The sequence below is a fragment of the Rhinolophus sinicus genome, chromosome 11 (assembly GCF_057876585.1).
Source record: "Rhinolophus sinicus isolate RSI-liver-muscle chromosome 11, RSI-T2T, whole genome shotgun sequence".
NCBI classification, from domain to species: domain Eukaryota; kingdom Metazoa; phylum Chordata; class Mammalia; order Chiroptera; family Rhinolophidae; genus Rhinolophus; species Rhinolophus sinicus.
Window position 1 is genome coordinate 4,768,962 of NC_142511.1, and position 18,216 is coordinate 4,787,177.

Sequence of the window (18,216 nt, forward strand, 5' to 3'; positions counted from 1 at the left end):
AGCCTGACCACTGGCCAAGTGTGTCCTGGAAAATGGCTTAGGGAATCAGGGCTCACCACCTCTTCTCCAGAGTAACCCTGGGGACTCCCAAACTCTCTTCTTCCTTATATCATTCAAAGGAAGGACTGGGTCTAAACCCCACAAAGGTGGCCCTCATGGCTATCCTAAATTGCCAAGATATTTATTTTGCAGTTTCTTTTCTCTCCTGGGGTCCGTCACTCATGGGAGCTGGTGGTAATTAATACAAGGCATTCTGCTCTGTGGCAGAGGATGGGAGAGTGGGATTGGCAGCGGTGTTGACAAAAGAGATGTTACCAGTGATCCAAGTACTTCCCAAGAGTCTGTGTAGAATTTATGATGGGGCTGAGTTTACCGTGGATTGGGGAATGTGAGAGTATACCTTCCTTGTTGTCTGGGTGGTACGAAATAGAAGGATAATAATTCTCTCTGTAGTACCATTACCATTTGCTGGTGCGGAAAGTGTTTTCATCTGCTTTGCTAATTCAGTGCCATCTTCTCCTCTGCAGAACTCTCATTGACTGTAACTTTCCACAGTACCCAGAGACCTTGCAGTATCTCTACAAGCTCTCGGTGGAAGGTCCGAGACGGTCAGAGGACAGTGTTATCACAGTCATTTTCCTCACTGAAGTGAGTTTTATTAGAAGACTGTGGACAGCTGAATTCTCACTCCCTTTTCTTACCCAAACTTAAGTCAACACTGCAACCTTTTCTTGCCCTCTCTGAATATTGATCTTTACCATGAGTTCAGACCATGATAGACATCTGAATTTGAGGGGGTAAAGGGGAGGTATTAAGAGATCTGACTAATGGGAGGGCTGTCCCTTCAGCTTGCTCCAAGAGTTAATTGGAGTTTATTGTGTCTTAGGGGTATGGATTTGCACAAACACTAATTATTTTTGTAGCACCAGTTCATATATTTCTTCTGCATACTTGTTAATGTATTATAATACATTGAGGAATAACTGAGTTCACTAAAGATGGTAGGTAACATCTGGGATCTAAATGATACTTCAGACTATCTGGAAAAAAGACAAGAAGAAAGAATGAGCCAAATAACTAGGTAAAATGAAGACGTAGAATTATATTACTCTGTATATGAATATTACACCACATATTGTAATGGCAAACTAGAGTCAAGCAAATTGAGGAAATCCTTTTGAATCTAACTTTAGTTTCAGCTAAATAATTAACTACCTATCCCAGTATCATTTAATTAATAAGCATTAAATTCACTACTGACTGGTGATACCACCTTTGTTTATTTTAATTATTATTTTAATTAATTTTATTATTAATTGCATATACACACATGCATACTCACAAACACACATATTAGGGTCTGTCTCAGGTTATTCTGTTAGGTTCCATTTATTTTTCATTCTTGTGGAAGTATCATACTATTGAATTATGGCCATTTGCAAATACATTTTAATATCTAGCAACGCAACTTTCCCTCAATTCTCTTCTTTTCCACATTGCTTTAGTCTTTCCTATATATTTGTTTCTCTAGCTAAATTTTAAAGTAACTTTGCCAGGTTTAAAAGAAACAAAAACTTTTTCTGAATTTATTATTGTAATTACATTAAAGCTATGAATTTTTTTAGGCATGTTTGATATTTTATAATATTTTCACTTCTCTTTTTAATTCACTATTTTGACATTTTCTTATAAATTTTACATATTAATTTTGGAATTATTAAGTAGCTTATATTATTTTAAATTGTTAGGGTGAAGGTAGCCTTTTTCATTAGATTTTTGAGTTCATTACTGCTGGATGTTCGGGAAATTTAAACTATCATTTTGAATTCGGAACTTTCCTGTGCTCTCATAGTAATTCTAATAATATTTTACTTGATTCTCTTAGGTTTTCTAGTTACCTATATGATCCTAACATATGAAAAATGAGGATAAATTGTTACTTCTGTTTAAATCATTACTGTCATTTCCGTGAATCATGTGTTTATGCCTTGGCCTTTCATTTCAAGTTCCATTTTGTGAATAATCTGATTTCTTCTTCGCCCATTTACCTATCATGACCTTAGCATTTTTTCTCAATGACCTGTCTGATTATCTGTCGCACACTTTCTCTCTCTCTCACACACACACACACACACACAAATTTGTGAAAGATACGAAGTAACCTACAAACATAGTGCTTGGACTTCACATCCTTAGCAAGATATATTCTAAGCACAAAAATCTTTTTAAAAAATATTCACTTTTCCTCAGGAGGTTTATTGATATTGTATGTTGATGTCATAACTTCAAAACTATGATATGCATTATATAACAGAAAGCAAACACGTAAGTAGAAATACTAATGCTATCAGGCACCAAGGTTTTCCAGGTAAGAGAAAGATGAGGCAAACACGAAATTGTAAAAAGTTAACATAAACTCTGCTATTTTGTATTTGAATTGACGATATCAACATTGTCTAAATGAACTCATGACTTAAAAAAGACAAGTATTTCCTAGCTCAAGTAAAGGCTCAGAAGACATGATATGCCAACAGCAATGAGCTCACCTAGTACCCAATGGTTTCTCAATACCATTACTCACTAAAAGGAACCTTGTTTCCTTAAAGAAATGGGTGATTTCATGGGGCAAGAAAAATATTAAATGAGCCTCGGACATCTAATTTTTCCACAAGCAAAGAAGTGCTCAAAGATAGATGGGTCATATCAAAAGGACACAAGAGTTAACTTGTGTCCTCCAAGTTTGAAGCGCAAAAGAAATAATAACTGCAAATAACTGTAATATGTTGAAAATAAATTTAATGAGTAAATCCTTGGTCATACTCCAAATTGGAAATTTCAGAGAGGGAGAGGGAGAAAAAGAGGGAGAGGAAGAAGGAGGGAGGGAGGGAGAGACAGAAAGAGAGAGAGAAGAGAGATGCCAGCCAGTAAATGTAGAGAGAATGTTAGAAGTAGAAAAATCACCATTTTGTAAGTCCCAGTGTAATAACTGAATGAAGAAAAGATCATCAACTAATTTTAAAACCATTAAGTGAAAAGTTGTTGGAAAATGGAATATTCACATGGCACCAAATTATCACCCCACAGAGTAGTTACTAATTATAAAAGGAAAACAGGCCTTTACTGTTTGATATGTGGTGATGTGAGCACAGAAATATTTGTAGGAGTACATATAAGTATTTGGAGTTTTAGTGTGACTTGTGTTCCAGTTTTACTGAAAATGTCTTGATTTTTACGACTGAAGCAAAAATCATGCATTGGCCTTCACTCTGCTTATGAATTTATTAGCTGTTTTCTTTCAGCTTCTGAACAGCTTCTTCAAGGACCCATTCCCAGAAGAATTTTTGGTTCTCTTCAGAAACTGGGTCAATGACTCCAATCCTGCAGTGAGCAAACTGAGCCTTCAGAAAATCGCCAGCATGGCACCAGTTATCAATCAGGTATGTGTGTGTGCCATTTGTGACTGCCAGCACCATCAAAGTCATAATCTGAGATTTGCTATCGCTCAAAGTCCCTGCTGATGTTGTATCAATAAGGGAACTGGGTTGAATGGAAGGGATGTGTTAAGTCAATTTAGTGGCTTTATCACTTTATTTATATTTTCCCCAGAAAACCATTCATTGCACCCAGAATTTATCAGCATTGCCTTACATGAACACCCTTTTTACAGCCTAAACCACACACACACGTTAATTTCCCCTCCAACACAGACACACATGCATGCACATTACTTACTACCTCAGAGCGCTCACTTAAAATTTGTCTTCCACTTATAACACTTTCCTCCTTCACGGACACATGGTCACATTTTTCTCGTTTTTCAATGATCAGCTCAAGTCCAACTTCACTGACTATTCTGATCTCTGGCAGCTTCGTGTCTCTCAGAGCCACATCAACCACAAGCTCTCGCTCACATAATGTTTTATAACAGTGCTTCTCCAGTATAATTCGGAACCAGCAGCATTAGCATCTCCTGGAAACCGGTTAAACTTGAGAACCACAGTCTCATGCCGTTTCCCACTGAGTCATGTGACTACACTTGCCTCCCAGGAAAATTGAACCTACACATACCCCTATGTTTTGTACCCCCCTTGTAAATCTCAAAGTACCCGGCACAATGCTGAGAGTGTAGATGTTCCATAAATCATTTTTTTATTTAATAATACATTTAATAATAAATCCTTGTTTAGCTATTAAGCATAGTCTTTAAAAGCTTAAAGCCTGTCTGTGGGCACCCATTTTGCATTTAGAATGAAATGAGCCGTGGTCGACTTGCTTTAAATAAATCATACAAGTCAACGTACATTGTTTTAGTGAACAGAAAGTTATTTATTGCCTTATCTAGGGCTCTTCCCAAAGTTAACAACTGAAAGGGAGATTCTGTGTCATGCTCTCTAGGACAGTGACCTACACTGAGGTATCACACACCTCATATCACATATTGATAAAGACTCAACTCTCCAGCCAGACACAAGTGGCCTTTGGCTATTATTTTGGCAAACAGTATTTGTTTATTTCTTTTACTTCATTTCTTGCCAGCCTTTCTTTCTCTCTGTTGGTGTCTCCTGTTCATGTTTTTCCTTGCTTTACATTCTGTCTGTCTCTGATCTGCAGTTGACGCCCATGACCTGGCTCAGCAGCTCAGCAGCGCTCATGTCCAAACAGGTCACTGTCACCTAGTTTAGAGGTCATCTTGCCTGTGGTGTGTACCAGTTCAGTGGAAATAAGGCCAATTTCCCTGGTATAAATATTCCCACCAGGGCTGATTTCAAGCTACCAAAGGGACGGCACTGAACGTGGAGTTGGAAAGAGATGCACATGGTTATTTAACATTCCCACCATACAGATGCAACATATGTAAACAACCTCAAGGGCATCGAAGAGTAAAATGTAGCAAAATCAATAGGAAGTGATACATTTTGAGTATTTATTACTGTTGTTGTTGTTTTCTTTCCAAATTTATAAAATTTAATTTTTAATAGTGACTTTGATTTAACGATCAGCTTACAAAATTTTTGACAATGGACACTTGTGAGCCGGCTCCAACACACCACTGCATGCTGCCCAAATTCACGGGTGTGCATACCTAATGCTAGCTCAAGTGTCCTCCTTCCGAAACCCCACCATTTCCCTCTTTTTATATGTAGATAGAAAATGTCTGCAGCTTATTATTGTCCATCCTGAATGCCTTCCTTTCCAAAGACAAGACGGTTGTCACTCAGGCTCTGCTCACCCTTCGGAGACTCTTGGGCAAGCTGGACAAGGTGACCTACTCCTCTTTGTGTACCAGGATTGCTTCCAGCTACTGTCCTCTCATGGATCACGTGAGTGACACAGTCAGATGCGTGAGGTCCTTCGGTTTTAGAGTTCCGCTGAAGCCCCAGTGAGGCAATGTTACATCCCAGAATAAGTCCACGGGAGATAGTCACATTATACACAGCTACCACGTCTTTTCCAGAGATAACAATACTAGTCAGCTAAGCACTGTCTTGTTTTTTCTTAACTACACTATGAGAACCTAATAGAGTCTCCCCATAAAAAAGGAGAATGACAGAATAGCCTCTGTCCTTGGATGAAAGAGGAATTTAATTTAGTGACCGGTTAACCCTGGATCTGGACTTCCTGGGTTCAAATCCCCATTCTGCCTCTTACTACCTGTGAAATCTTACGCAAAGTGATTCAGTTTCTTAGCGCTTCTATCTCCTACCTACAAAACAGAAAGCGTAACAGATGTCTTATGGTGATCAGAGGTGACATGTGTACTGCCCAGAGATGTTTGTTACCGTCATAAAAAAATTTGAATTAAAAAGTATCTCATCAGAAAGTTGTGCATTTTAAAAACTCTCATTTTGGTAGATGTTCCAGACAAGGTGGATGAGAGTAGTCTATTTTACTAAGCAAAAACACTTACTTCGGTATGCTGTAGGGAACCCATATATATTTAAAGACTTCTGTAACAAATTGTTTGTGAACCAGACAATTATTTCGTAGCAAATCATCTTGCCAGAATTTATGAGTTCTTAATTATTCAGATTCCATTGAAGAGCACAATATTATTAAATTATAGAAAGAAGGAATTTAGTGCCAAAAATTATTTTTATAAGGGCATACTGATAATAATAGTGGTTAAAATTTACTGAGCATTTATTATGTACCTGGCACTGTTCTGAGGGATTTACATGCACTATTTCATATAATTCTCTTAAAAACTTTATGACTATTATGCAGGTTACATATAAGGAAACTGAGGCAAAGAGAAATGAATTTTTGGCCCATTTCACAAAGCTAATAAGTAGTTAGAATGTCCATGTAAAACATTATATTCAAAATAAAAACGTTTTGAGAGAAAAAAACTAAATTAAATACATCACATCATCAAACCAAACCAAATGAAAAAAAAGACAACTAAAGAGAACAGAAAGTTATCAAGTATCAGTTTTACCCTAAGTCATTCCTTAGAGGTAGAGTATTTGAAAAATATTTGGATATCAAAGCACTTGTTCCTATGTTTCTCCATATTAAAAGGGGGAATAAAAAGGTGCCCACACTTAACCTATGGAGGACAAAACTGAGATTTCACCAGGCTTGGGGACTGCAAAGCTCTTTCCACTGGTCCGTATAGCCCTTTAGAGGTTACCATGTATTCCTGTAGTCCAGGGATACGAACAGGTAGCCTGCAGATGAATGCAATTTACTGGTGTGTTAAGTTTACCCTTCAAACAGTATACGTTTGACATTTTTCAAACGGGGAGATTTCTCACAAAAATCTGAATTGTGAATGAAATGTCAGAAGATCGGGGAATACTGGAGCCCACAAACACACTTGGCCACTGTCTGTGGGAGCCGGGGGTCCTCTGAGAGGCCAGGGGTCTCCTCTGCCCCAGGCTCCATCATCTCCCAGCTCTTCTTAAATGCCACCCACCTGTTCATTTATGACTGTGTCACTGTCCAGCCCGTGACATATGATATAATTACCACTGCTTTAGGTTTAGGCTTTAACCCAGCAATTACCTCTGGGAAGGCACATATGAAGATGTATTAGCCATTTGTATTTTGTTGGGAATATATCCAATATATTCCTGAGAACAGACAGGAAGAGATTTAAAAAAAAAAATGAAATCATAAACATTTCTTAAAAACTGGAATATATTATATTTTTAAAAATTAACCTCTTCCTCCGACTTGCAACTTTTCTCTTCTAGAATCTTTATAATCCAATCGCCATTCTATTTGGCCTAAGCAAGCCCTGAGAAATCTGGTTCTATGCCAGGACACAAGGAGCTCCCATGGGTATTTACTGGCCACTCTGCCAAAGCCTCCTGCATTTGAACACAATGTGGTCACTTTAAGTATCTTTACGGAAATTATCTCCAAGTTACACAGATTATTGCAGTTTCTATTTTTAAGACATTCTTAGCTACTGTCCTCCTAAATTTAAGAAACTTACTTTTCACGGGGGATTTTTTTTTTTTTAATGCTATGTGAATTTTGGTAAGCAAATCTTATTTTAGAATCAAAGAGCTGACTACTTAGAGCTGAGGTGAATCTTTTCTAAAAACAAATGATAATAATTTCATATATATGTCTAACATATGTAGTATGTATACTGATATATACATACACATGTATAGATATATATGAAAGTATATATCACACTGTCTACAGAAAGAAGCCCTATTAGCACCATCACGTGAGGCTTTTCTGTGTACCTTTTCCAGAGCAACGGGGGCATTCGGAGTATGGCCATCCGACACTTTGGGGAATTAATCAAAGACATGAATCAATACACATGGATGCTGAATCCTGTGGTTCTCAAAGGCTTGGTGCCTCTGATCCTGTTTCTGGAGGATACAGAGATAAGAGTCGTCAGTGTAAGTCCTGTGGTCTTGCTTTGTTTCCTGTGGCACGACAGAGAATCGCAGTGTTTTATGTTAATGCCAGAAAAAGAGGTCCTGACGGACATTTTTCTCTCACAGGCATGTAAATATACATTAGCAACCTGTGTTTCTGAATTAAAATGGTCAATGACGTTTTTGTTCAACGATCAATGTTACAATTTTGAGCAGGTCGTGCTCAACTTCTGTAACAATCTGGTAAGTGGCCCTTCAGTGTTTAGTACCAAAGAGCTACAGAGAGAACATGAAAAGATATCCAAAGTCATGACCTGTAGTGGGGACGGGGGGGATCCTGGAGGAGTGTGAAGAAAACACAATAAATGGGTGGTAATAGCTAGGGCTTGAGACCAGAGAAAATGAACGTTTTCCACTTCGTCTTCGTCAACATTGATCATCTATTTTATCTGCTTCCTCCAACCCACCTACATCGAGCTATGGATGGCCATAAAGGTAGCATTTCAGATCAACAAAAGAAAAATTAGAATTATTACTGCCTAACGAGCTGGTCCTCTGAAAACCGGAATAAATTCCAACGATAGACAAGTGGGGATGGAAGGATGCTAACCAAAGGTTACAAACACAAGGTTGGGGGTGGGAAGCATATATTAAACTGAGTAATATCTGCAAGCAGGAGCGTAAAGCTCATACATAGAAATCCCAAGTTTTAAACTGGCCCTGATTTAATATAAGCAACCACATTTTCTCTGCAAGCCTCTCTGAAGGGAGCAACAACTGAGAGAACTTTATTTTTTCCGTTTCATTTCCAGCTCATTTACCATGGGAACTACATTACAGATTTGATAGCTGACACCTTAGGATTCCTGGGGAGCTCCCACGCATATTTGAGAAGAGCATCAGTTATTTTAATAGGTAAATAAAATTCGATTCTCACTTCCTAATTTGTCTGAAAAAGTGTAACTGGAAGTCTTCCTTTGGGAAAAAAAAGATCTTTGTGATAGACAGCACATTTCATGATGGTATCTATGATGAATAGAGGTTAATATGTGTGGTGAGACTAAAGTTCTATTCTATAATACACAGTGAGTATAGCTGTGTGATTAGATTACTATACAAGGTGTATTCGACAAGGATGATTTCAAAATTTAAGCTGCTCATTATTCTCCATAACTGCTATAAAATCACTACCCAAGGAATAAGAATAATAACTAAAAATATAGACCCCCGTCTTCAACAAAATTTGGACATCTGTAACCACAAACGACAACAGATGAGGAAGAGCTACCAAATCAAGTAAAGTTCAAAAGAAAAATGTAGCACTGGGGGGAGTGCTGGAAGATTCTAAGGGAAGATAAAGGTTTTGCTCTTGGACAAACCTGACCAAACAGGGTTTTTTTCCACTAGAGTCTTACCATGAAGATACAAAATCCTTTATTTGTAATGACAGGAAATGAGTTCCCAACTTGGTAATGGGCTCTTCCTTTGTCCCTGTTTGGCACCAAGGAGTAGCAGAGACACCAAGGGATCGGGAAATGCACAGCCACATGGTTCATGGAGAGCAGAATCTGCCAGTTAGGGTAGAGGACAAACTGAATTATGATCACCATGGAGCTCATGATCTGTGTTGATAAGAGAAAAGTAAAGGAACACACACACACACACACACACACACACACACCCGTGTCACAAGAACTTTATTTCAAACCAGACAGAATTCCCGCTACCCTGCATTCTACCCTCATACTTTCCACAAACAGTCCCTGTACATATACAATTCAAGATCCAAAAATAAGTCATTGTAGAAAAGGAAATGGTATTCTCTTTCTACAGAGATATTTCCAAGGGGAAAAGAGAAGAAAGAAGAAAAATAAATTTTAGGAAATGTTTCTACAGAGCAGATGAAAATCATGATCCGTTATTTCCATGAATCCAAAACATTTTTAAGATCAAGATCTAAAGGACAGATGCAAGCACACAGTCAATATGTGACGGGGTAGTGGGAGCAAGTGTAGGGGGCAGTATAAGAAAAAATACGTAACTGTCACGAAAAAACTACATTGCAACCAGCAGAAGAGAAAATATATATTGTTGATAACCCAGTAAGGAACAAGGAGACAGGGTTGAGAAATGCTAGCAAAATGAAATGAAAACCAGGAAGAAACAGTTTGAAAAATTAAGGAGCAGTGATACGTATAGAAGATAGAAGAAAGAAATGTAAATATGCATTAATGAAGAAAAGAAATAAACAGAACAGGAGAAGTATTCAAAGATACAATTTAAGAAGTAAAAAAAAAAGACTGGATTAAATATACATATAAATGGTAAATCATTTTTCAAGAAATAGTTTATACAGAATGCAGCATTAAGATATTTCCTAATATAATCATGGAATTTCAGAGTCACAAAGTCGCCTATAAGTTAAAAAATAAATAAATCTGGCATTAGATTTCTTCACTTCAGTATTCAACTCTAAAATATAATAGAATGATACCTACAAAATCCTAAGTGAAAAGAAAACTGTTACTGATGAATTTTATATTCAGCAAAATTATATCCAACTATGAAAATAGCAGGAAAACATTTTCAGGAACTTGGGATTAAATCATTGCCATGAATCCTTCTTGAAGAAATCATTAAAATATGGAATTCAGCCAACTGAAGAATGAATGGATAAACTATTGCAAAAGCACATGCAATACCTACTTAACTGTAGGACTTCCATCTTCCAATCCATTCTCCACTATTTTTTGCTTTTCTCCAGACCTCGAGAGGCTGATATCTATGGTCTACTCTCCTAAGCTCTCTTACCAGTTTGCTTTCCAGGTTGGTACAGCATTTAATGCCCATTCGTGCATTTAATGGGCAAGGGTGTGCTTAATATTCAGTAATAATGGTGACAGTGTTACTCACAAATTGTCGCATTAAGAATCCCCCACTGACCACCTGGTGAGAAATACTGATCAACGAGCTCAATAAAACGGAAAATAAAAATACCAACAGATAATTTCATAGATCTTGAAAAGCTGATTCGAAATGTATCTGGAAGAGCGAAATGCCAAGATCCTCCTGAAGAAAAAATGTGGGCCACTCATCCCACCAGATACAAAGATTTATTATAAAGTCACAGAATTTCAGACAGTCTGTTACGCAAGCAAAGACGAGCAGACTTATGAAACAGAATGAAAAGCCTACAAACAGATCTGCATATCTGCAGTGCTCCTACAAGGCAGTAGTAGGGGGCAGTTTCTTTCTCTTAACGATGCTGGCTCAATTACACAGGTATATAAAACATACCTTGAGCTCTACTATGTGCCATATCATTGCAAAAGTGAGAAAGGCAAAACAGTAAAGCTTCTAGAAGTAAATAAAGGAGAATACCTTCATGATATTCTTGAGGCAGGCCAAGATTTCCTATCAGGACCCCCCGAAATTCACTAACCATAAATAAAAAGATGGTAAGTTGGAGTACATTAAAATGAAAGACTTCTGTTCATCAAAAAAAAAAAAAAGAAAAGAAAAGGTCTAGCCATGGAGTAGAAAATATTTGTAAGGCATATTAACACCGAAAAAGATTAGCACCCAGAATAAAAAATGCATACAAATAAATAAGATAAAGACAGACAACGCAATTATAAAAACAGGAAAGCGACTCAACTGAAGAGGCATGTCACAAGTGAAATACCCAAACGTCCAGTAAACATACAAAACTCTTATGAATCATCACAAAAAAACAAATTAAAATCACAATGTGATACTCCCACCAAACCCATGAGAATGACTAAAAGGAAAAGGATTAAAAACATCAAATGTGAGAAAGAATGCAGAACAGGGAAAACAGTCAGACACTGCTGGGTGGAGTTAAAATTGGTACAACCACTTTGCATTGTTTGGCAGTAACAGCTGACGGTGAACATAAGCATATCCATTGCCAGTTAACCGACTCCTAGCTATATACCGAACATCAGTGCATACAAACACGTACCAAAAGTCATGTACAGAAATGCCCATCATAACCTCATTCTTTACAAGAGTCCCAAGTTGGAAATGACACATTGTCCAATCAGCAGCAGAATGGATTTGAAAACTGCTGCATTCATTGGATGGAATACCACACAACAGAGGTCAGCAAACTCTTTCTGGAAAAGGCCCAATGGTACTTGGAGTACCATGGGGTCCGTGTCGCAATCACTCGACTATGCTGTTGTGGGTGAAAACAGCCGGCAATAATATGGACACAAAGGAACCCATGAGCATGGCTGGGTTCCAAGAAAACTTCACTGGCCAACCTCTGCCATGTAGCAACGGAAATGAATGAACTACCACTCCATTAAAGAACAGGGATGCAGCTCAGAAAATGTTGAGCAAAAGAAGGCGGACACAAAACAATGTATTCTGAAGGACAGAGGAGCAGACGAAAAGGGCATGAGGCAGGCTTCTGGGATGCCGGTAATAATCTATTTAGTAACCGAGGTGGCAGCTAGAAGTGCTTGCTTTGTTTTCATTCACTGAGCTATGCAACTACGACTTAGGCACATTTATACACATCACAGATATTTCAATAAAGAATTGCATTAAATTAGTAAGTACTGGGGAACACTAAAAGAGACCTCAAGGAGAATCTAGAGATACTTTGCTTTGAAGATACCAATGCAGGTAGCCAGGTGACCCTGGAGAATGTATTTTTTTCACAATGTATTTGGGGATTTTGTTTTGTGCACAGGCTACTTGGCAACACTGGGTGGCCATTTACTGCTCAAAGATGAACTTCAAGTCATGTTTGAGGGTGAGTGTTGAAGTTATAATGAACTCACTGTGCTTGGGTCTAAATAAATTCACTGTTTGTGATTCTATTCGCATGAGTCCTGCCATGGTGCTGGGGGTCGGGGGAGGGTGGTGGTTAGTGGGGAATCAATGGAAGGACTGGGTTAAGGGGCATCCTTTTTTCTTTTCTATTCTCTCTCTCTCTCTCTCTCTCTCTCTCTCTCTCTCTCTCTCTCTCTCTCTCTCTCTCTCTCAGGCTTATCATCCTAGAACCCATTAGGAACCACAGAGAATTGAAGACTCATTCACTCATTCATTCAACAAATATTTTTCCAGCATCTGCTATGTGACAGCACTATTCTCACTGCTGGGGATACAGCAGCAAACACAACAAAAACACAGTCCACTCCTTCAGAGAATGTATATTTTAGAAGACAGCCGTGTACACCTGCACCAAAGGGAATTAAAGAAGGGTATTGTTTATTCTACCAAAGTGTTTGCATCTTTGGCATCTCTCTATTTGCCCATCAGGGTCAGAATTGCAAACAGGTTAAGGTAGAAAATAGGGTAGCTGCCTATTTTTTTAATAATAGACTTTATTTTTTAGAACAGTTTTAGATTTACAGCAAAATTGAGTGGAAGATACAGATTTCCACGTGACCCCCCCACCCCCACATGTCCACAGCCTCCCCCCTATGTGACATCCCTCACCAGAGTGTACATTTATTACAGTTCATGACACTCCACTGACACCATTATCTTCCTTTTTCATTCATCTGTTCATTCACTCATTTATTCAACACATGTTTATTGACTGCCTGCTAAATGCTAAGCATTATAGTTCGCCCTCTATGTCTCTCAGAATCGATTTCTTCTTTCTCTCTCCTCCTGCTCCTTCTCTCTCTCTCTCTGTTTAAATCGCTCCCCCTTTACCCTATTTCTTTTTAAGAAAGAATTTCCCACAAGCCCAATATCTGGAAACAGTGATATTAGCACATTGGTATATGTATATATATTAGGCTGACGCAAAAGTAAGTGTGGTTTTTGCAATTTTTTTTAACCTTTCAAACTGCAATTACTTTTGCATCAACCTAATATAATCCCAGACATTTTTAAAGAACGTGTTATTACATAGTTATTTTTTAAAACTATAACTTTTTCTCACTTATTCGTATATCCTAAACATCTTCTCACGTCAAGAAACACGGGTCTGCATCACCAAGTTAACACGTGTGTGCTATTTCATTTTATGAAATTCCTAATTTTTAACTAGTTCCCTATTGAGGAACTTGCAGACTGAGCCCAACTTTTGTCATGATTCTAAGCAATATTGAACCTCTTCGTGAGTATATGTTCATGCTATCCAGCAGAATCCTCAGCACTTGATAGACACGCAATAAATGTCAAGTGAATATTTCCACTTTTGGTTCCATGATGTCTGAATTAAGCTTCCTGGATGCTGGTAGTCAAAGGAATGAAAAGTGTGGGGGTGGGGGAGGGGCAGACTAAGGAGGACCATGAAAGGCGATGGGACTGTTTAGGGTTAGAGCTTCTCAGACTGTGAGAGAAATGCCTTGAACTGGGGGGTCCTTCTGCCATTACAGCTATTGAGCCACTGCATCGGGATAAAGACCCTGTCATCAGGGAGTTGGCAGAAACGACCTACAAACTTTTTAAGAAAGTGGCCCATAAATTGACCTCCTCAAATATTAAACAGAGCTGCCAAAAAATGTTTAACTTCATCTACATCAAGAAATTGAAGCTTCTTTATAATTATAACGTCACCAACAACCTGACACATGGTCCTACAGGGATTAAAGAAACCAGGAAGAAGAAACGCTCCATATACATAAATTACGAAGACATTTGGTGAGCGTGAGATGTGCTCCAGCGCCTTGGAGTACAACTCAGAAGAGGAATGATTTTCTTTTCCCTCTTGTTCACTTGAGTCTATTTGTAAGTGCTTCTCTGAAGGATGGTAGAAGCCTTTTTACTGTTTCTTCTTAATTGTCTTCAAATATAGAAATCTGTTGTCTGTCTAGGTCTGACAGTGATCAGAAGACTTACTTCATCAAACCCACTAATAAAATTGAAAAATCATATAAGCAACGTGTTTGATGAGAAGCTCTTGGAACTTGATTCAATCAATAAGCATCTATGGAACACCTTGTAAGTTACCAGACACCGTGTTACCAGACATTGGGGACATTTGGATAACACAGATCATCCTCAGGAAGGTCACAGTCTAGTGACACACAATGTGGTTATTTCCATCCTGCTGGGATGAATGGGGAGGAAAGGGGTCTTGGGGTGGGGAGAGAGAGGGGAGCAAGGAAATGCGTTCCAGGTAGAGACATTGAGGCAAGAAGAGGGGGTGGGGGAAGCTGGAGAGTTTGTTGTGGATACAAGTGGGTAAGTAAAGAAGAATGGGGAGAGCTGAGACCCGGGGGAACATTAATCTGTGCTGATGGCTTTGAACTTGAAATCTTGAAATGAAAGCAAGATAGTCAATCATAGTTAGTGGTCTCCCATTGCCATCAGAATCCAGTCTAACACTTCATCCTGGTTTATAAGAAAGTTGACATATAAATGTTGCCCTTCAGTGACCTTGTTTGATTTAAGGTTCCAGTCTCATTTTATACCCTCCTCCCACTCCTGGATTCCCACCCTCGCATATGTTATTTTAACACAGAGGACATAATATTAAAAAGTGTTGGCGAGAGATCAGAGACAATAAAAGGCAAAAAGAGAACACAGTATCACTGAGGTAGTAACTGCAGAAGGAGCTGCCACGTGCAGGCCTGAAGAGACTGGATTATTGGAACTGAGAGGCTTCGAGGGAAAGGGCAGAGCTGGGACCGCACCTCGGAGCAGGGTGGCAGCTGGCTGGTGCCAATCTCTCTGAGGCAGCATAAAGAAACTGATCCTAGGATTACTGCAACCACTGTGAACAGGAACTAGCGATGGCACCAGCATGGCTGCTGGGTGAACACATTTTGCTTCCGCAATGCTGACAGGAACAGGAAGTAAACAGGAAGGAGCACGTCCCTCCTTTGCCAGGCTTCTCGCTGGCAAAGGAGCATGAGGTTTGCAGAGTCCCACGCCCAGCATCGTAAAGCAGGGCATAAAAGAACGGATTTGAGGTTGAGAAAAAAATAACAATCGGCGTGGAATTCTTTAAACCCATCTAAACGCCACTTCCTCTGTAAAGGATATCTTAATTTACGCCTATATACACCTGTGCACTCCCTCCTCTGCCTCAGTGTGGTAACTCGGTTTCCTTTTGGTGTCACTTATATCTTGCCCGGGACTAGAGTTATGCCTATTCTTGTGTTAATCTCTTCCCTGTCCACTGTCACCCTGTCTATACCAGACACACACCTCATTTATCTCCACATCTCCTGTGACTTCTCAATAACTCACTGCTGAATTTATTCACTGCTGAATCGCCAGTGCCTGCAACTGGACCTGGCACATAGTAGGTATATATTTTCTAATAAATGAGTTAGTGAATGAATTTAACTGAATTGAATATCAGTCCCAGCAAATGAGGCTTGGGTGACACGAGAGGTTTTTGAATATGGAACGCTTTGGTTCAACAACATGTCATTTGAGAAAATAACAGGAAATGTCGTCTTTGTGGAGTGACTGACCTAATTTTAAACTCAGTTAACTTCTTCTGCCTTGCCCCGCTCCTCCCCGTGACAATGTCAAAAGCAGTACGCACGCCAAAATCCCACGGATTTAAGTCAATCCAAAACTTGAAGCTAGTTTCACATAACACAATGAATATAGAGAATGTGTTTTGCAACTTGTACTAATGAAAAAAAAAAGTATTTGGCAGAGACGAACCTGGAAAGATAAACACAGCGTATTATATTCAAAACAAAAGAAGAGTGACCCCAAGCATTCCTGTGGAAAGGGATAAAGTCATTCCCAAACCCCAGGGTACCAAACAGCCTGCAATCCTCTGGCAGATGGATTTAATCACTGTTCTGCGTTGCTTATAAGAAAACACTGAGAAATGGGACATCGAGTTAAGTCAACATTTACTTATGGAGCTCGTGCTGAACACCCACCTCTCTACTGGGTGTTAAGAAAGACAAAATTATAAGCACACGTGATGTACTTATTATAAGTACACTTAGCCACTGTTGGGAACTATGAAACGCGTCCACAGAGAGAAGCAAGCACATTCATGAGGCGATTAGCCAACCAGCTCTGGAAGTCTGCAAGGTCGGGTAGTGTGGGGTATGGCACTGGCTCTCTGGGGACTCAGCAGCAATGTGTGCCAGTGCGAGGAAGCCTTCTGGAGAGTTTGTCCAGGGTCTCGAAGCATGCATAAGACTTGTACAGACAAAACGGAGTGGAAGAGTCCCCCATCGTCAGTGTCAGAGGGCTGTGCCAGGAGGGAGCATGACCACAGGCAGAGAGATGAGAAGGAACATGGTGTGTGATGGGCATGGAGGTACCAGACATCCTGCAGGCAGGGCACGTGCAGAGAAATGGCGAGATTGGTAAAATGAGGCACAGTGTGAACGTCAGTGGGAGGTGACCATTGACCTCTAAGGAGGGACACGACATAATGGGTGGTTTAGGGAGGATCATTTCCCGAAGCCATCGGAGGTCCCTGCTTCAGAATCATGGCCCCTGAGAAAGAGAAAAAGAAAGAAACTTGCTGCCACAAGCAGAAGAGCTCCTCAGAAAGAATCGAGTTGAGCCTAAGTTCATTTGCCAGGACAGGGGGTCACCGAGAAGATGAGGCAGTCACTGGGAACGGACAGGGGATCCATTCTGACCCTCTGCCTTCCAGATTGAAGAGCTTCCCCTCCTCTGGGTGACTATAAGGGGTCACTGCAAGGTGATGTGCCATGATAGTTTGTTATTGCAGGAAAGAGCAAATCTTCTCTGTGTCCCTCCTTCTCTCCATGGGATAAGATGGAACCAGCTGGGCATGGGTCCCAGCAGGGCAATGAGGGAGCCACCCTGTGGTGACAGAGGACCTGGAGAGGTGATGGAATGAAGCCTGGGGATCTAGAAATAATGACAAATCAAAGTCCCTGGCTACAGTTGTGGGTCCCCCAACACTCCCTTAGGCCCAGCAAGATACAGTAATGAGAATTACAAGATGGGAAATGATCTGGAAAATCTTCTGAGTCCCTCACATATTCTGCAATAACCAGCCTACCAAACACCAGCCTTCCCACATTTTACAGCAAGATTCACAGTAAATTCTCTTGTGTCCCCGAGTCCCCCAAAATGCTAGTCTGCTGCCCAGGGAAGCAAGATAACGGACAGCCTGTTCAAATCACTCCCGCTATGTTTGGCATTCAAACTATGAACAGCCTATGGAATTTGAAAAATGGAGAACTGAAGTCCAGAGATGTTTAAAACTAATTCTTACTCTATAGATGCTTTGGTGTAAACTTCAGAGGCTCCAAAGCAATGGTGGCCTCTGCCCAGGAGTTCCCTTTACCCAGAAGAATGGGCGCTGTCTGGTAGACACTTCCTAAGGAGCTGCTCCTCACCTTGGGGAGCCATCGTACCCCAAAGCAGCACTATTGGACAGGACCTAATATGACCCCTCGTGAGCTCTCTCAGATGG

The 18,216-nt window shown here is 39.8% G+C and overlaps 2 protein-coding genes across 2 annotated transcripts in view; one reads left to right on the forward strand and one right to left on the reverse strand.

The window, feature by feature from the left end:
* MROH9 (maestro heat like repeat family member 9) overlaps positions 1 to 14,763 on the forward strand; it is a 41,341-nt gene extending 26,578 nt beyond the window's left edge. Inside the window, exons 13-20 of the mRNA XM_088801828.1 lie at positions 528 to 648; positions 3,300 to 3,437; positions 5,145 to 5,321; positions 7,716 to 7,868; positions 7,974 to 8,090; positions 8,660 to 8,762; positions 12,571 to 12,633; positions 14,216 to 14,763. Coding sequence (XP_088657954.1) covers positions 528 to 648; positions 3,300 to 3,437; positions 5,145 to 5,321; positions 7,716 to 7,868; positions 7,974 to 8,090; positions 8,660 to 8,762; positions 12,571 to 12,633; positions 14,216 to 14,484 — 1,141 coding nt within the window. The 3' untranslated portion in view covers positions 14,485 to 14,763. The remainder of the gene's footprint in view (positions 1 to 527; positions 649 to 3,299; positions 3,438 to 5,144; positions 5,322 to 7,715; positions 7,869 to 7,973; positions 8,091 to 8,659; positions 8,763 to 12,570; positions 12,634 to 14,215) is intronic.
* LOC141569370 (uncharacterized) overlaps positions 1 to 18,216 on the reverse strand; it is a 172,059-nt gene that overhangs the window by 24,489 nt on the left and 129,354 nt on the right. The gene's annotated exons all lie outside the window — the stretch shown is intronic.